The 2,652-nt window shown below is 37.8% G+C and overlaps 1 protein-coding gene across 1 annotated transcript; it reads left to right on the top strand.

The window, feature by feature from the left end:
• Nucleotides 1-1,385: 1,385 nt before the first annotated feature.
• Nucleotides 1,386-2,422, top strand: LOC311304091 (claudin-like protein ZF-A89). The gene has a single exon (XM_084430959.1). It carries the CDS (start codon nt 1,728-1,730, stop codon nt 2,388-2,390), a length of 663 nt encoding a protein of 220 aa, XP_084287085.1. The 5' UTR covers nt 1,386-1,727; the 3' UTR covers nt 2,391-2,422.
• The last annotated feature ends 230 nt before the right edge of the window (nt 2,423-2,652 follow it).

The following is a 2,652-nucleotide window of genomic DNA, read 5'->3' on the forward strand; positions in this document are numbered from 1 at the left end:
TTGGATTGTGTGCCTCTCCATTCTTCCTCCAGACTCTGGGACCTTGGTTTCCAAATGAGATGCAAAATTTGCTCTCATCAGAAAAGAGGACTTTGGTCCACTGTGCTTTATTAAATCCAGAGTCAACGCAGCCGTCTACCAGGACATTTTCAGAGCACTTCATGCTTCCTTCATTTTCCAGCAGGATTCGCACCTGCCCACACTGCCAAAAGAACCAAAACCTGGTTCAGTGACCATGGTATCACTGTGTAATTACTGTGTGATTTCATGTAATATTCAAATTTTTTGAAATCCTGTTTTCGTGGGTTTTATGAGCTGGAAGCCCAAATTATGGACAAATAAACAACTAAATACTTGAAATCGTTTAAATTGTGGGCCCTGAATCTATAATCTATGGAAGATTAACGTTTTGAATGGAATTATGCAAATAAATAAACTTTTCCATGATATTCTCATTTTTTGGAAAGGATCTGTACATAAATCATTTTAAAAACTTGTTTCCCCTGTTACAGTCATGGTTGGTTTAGGGTTAAGGTAAGGGAATTTATGGTTAGCATGCATTTTTGTATAATTTCTTGCCATTTTGTTTGTTGTATCATCTACCCACAGTACTGTGCAAAAGTCTTAGGCATGTTAATTCCCCCCTCCCCCCCCTAAAACAATTTTTTACATTTAATAGTGTAACATTTTCTATCTCCCTAGCAATGAATATCTTCTGAAAAGAGATAATTCTGTAAAATGATCTTCTTTTATATGTTGGTATTCCAGTTGCAGAAACAGTAGAGCAAAGCGCTAGAAACATCATGGCTGTGTTCATCTGGGAATGTTTGAACTGCAAAAATGTATACTTTAAATGCAGTCATCTTAGCAAGTCCCTTTGGATAAAAGTGTTGGCCAAATGCTTAAATGTACGTATTACAGCTTTTATGGATGGGAATATACAAAATGCTTACAATAATACCTTTTGTATTGTTCTGTCATTTGTCACGTGTATTACGTATTTTTGTCATAATGTACTAGCATCATGTCTTCAGACTGTGATGGTATTAATTAAGGCATATCTCACTAGTTCATACAAGTTTAAAAACTCTTGGGCAACAGCACACTTTCAATATACTTTCACAATGTTTTCTCTAAAAAATAAGTTTAAATCTGATGGCAAATTCTGAAGGCTAAGCATCAAAACGTCAGAATATTTCTCTCTTAATTTTTGGAAAAGCGATGATGTAATCGTATTGTGAATTCTACTTAATTGGAAAGTACCAGGGATTAAACAGGGAAAAAAATGCATATGAACAGTGTAGCATTGGTTTAGTTTTTAACAGTAGTAAGAAAAGAAAGCTAACCAAAATATAATGTCAAAAAACCTTTAATTCATCTGGCCATCAAAACACTTTTTTCTTTTTTTAAGTCTCAACAAGACTTATGGTTAATACCTACCCAATCCTTTCGGTTGATGACTTGGCTCATTTGTTTTCATGACATGGTCATTGTTCAGTTCCTTGCCGATCCGCATCTCATCGAAACTAGCCACAGTATCAACACTCCCTTCTGAGGAATCTGGTCAGGCTCGAAAATTTACCTTAACCTGGTTTCAGGCCCATCCAACTCGGACTCCTCCCTTCGTCTGAGAAAATCTTAAAACTCTGAAGGGAACAGAAGTCATTTCTCTGATAAAGAGAGGAGCGAACACTTTCAAGCCAACGAAACCGAGCAAACGAGAAAACATGGTGTCTATGTGTCGAAAGATCCTGGGCATATCCCTAGGAATTATTGGTTTTATCGGAACTATTGTGATTTGTGCCCTTCCTATGTGGAAGGTTTCAGCAGTCTTTGGAATCGTTCATGTGATCATCTGGGAGGGCTTGTGGATGGGCTGTGTGGGTCAAAGCAAAGAACATTTGAGTTGCAAAATCTACGACTCCTTCTTACCCCAGGACTTGCAGGCTGCTCGGGCACTTGTGGTCATTGCCATCATTGTGTGCGTCTTTGGGATCATCCTGGGAACTGCTGGTGGAAAATGTACCAGCTTTGTCAAGGCTGAAAGCACAAATGTGAAAGTGACTATTGCTAGTGGTGTAATGTTCATCATCGCTGGAGTGCTGGTTCTGGTCCCCGTCTGTTGGTCAGCTATCACCATCATCAGGGATTTAGACAACCCCTGGTTCCCATCAGCCAACAGAAGGGAGATGGGAGCTTCTCTCTATATTGGATGGGGTGCAGCTGCACTGCTGATCCTGGGAGGAGTTATACTGTGTAGCTCCTGCCCACCTAAGGAGGAGGACAACAACAGCGTCAAGTACCCTCAGCCACGGTCCATTGCCACCAGCAAAGCCTACACTGAAAAGAAAAAAAAAGAAACTACAGTAACTTACTTGCAGCTGTTATAAATTATACTTACAGTAAAAATACTGTATTCATATTCACAGTACCATTTAACTTGATTTATTTACATTTATTTCTTTCATTTATTTAACACAATAATGTTATGGTCTTTTCTCCAGTAATATATTTTAATACAATAAAAATATATTACTTTACACTGTGAAATTTACTGTAATTTGTTGTCCACTTTTACTATTTATTGTAAAACTGTACAAATGATTGTATTTCATCAGGTCTCGGTAGTAAAAACTAGTAAATAACTATAAA

Source organism: Rutilus rutilus (genome assembly GCF_951802725.1).
Source record: "Rutilus rutilus genome assembly, chromosome: 14".
Lineage (NCBI taxonomy): Eukaryota > Metazoa > Chordata > Actinopteri > Cypriniformes > Leuciscidae > Rutilus > Rutilus rutilus.

Coding starts and splice junctions, on each gene's coding strand:
- LOC311304091 (XM_084430959.1), top strand. CDS start 1,728: ATGGTGTCTATGTGTCGAAAGATCCTGGGCATATCCCTAGGAATTATT.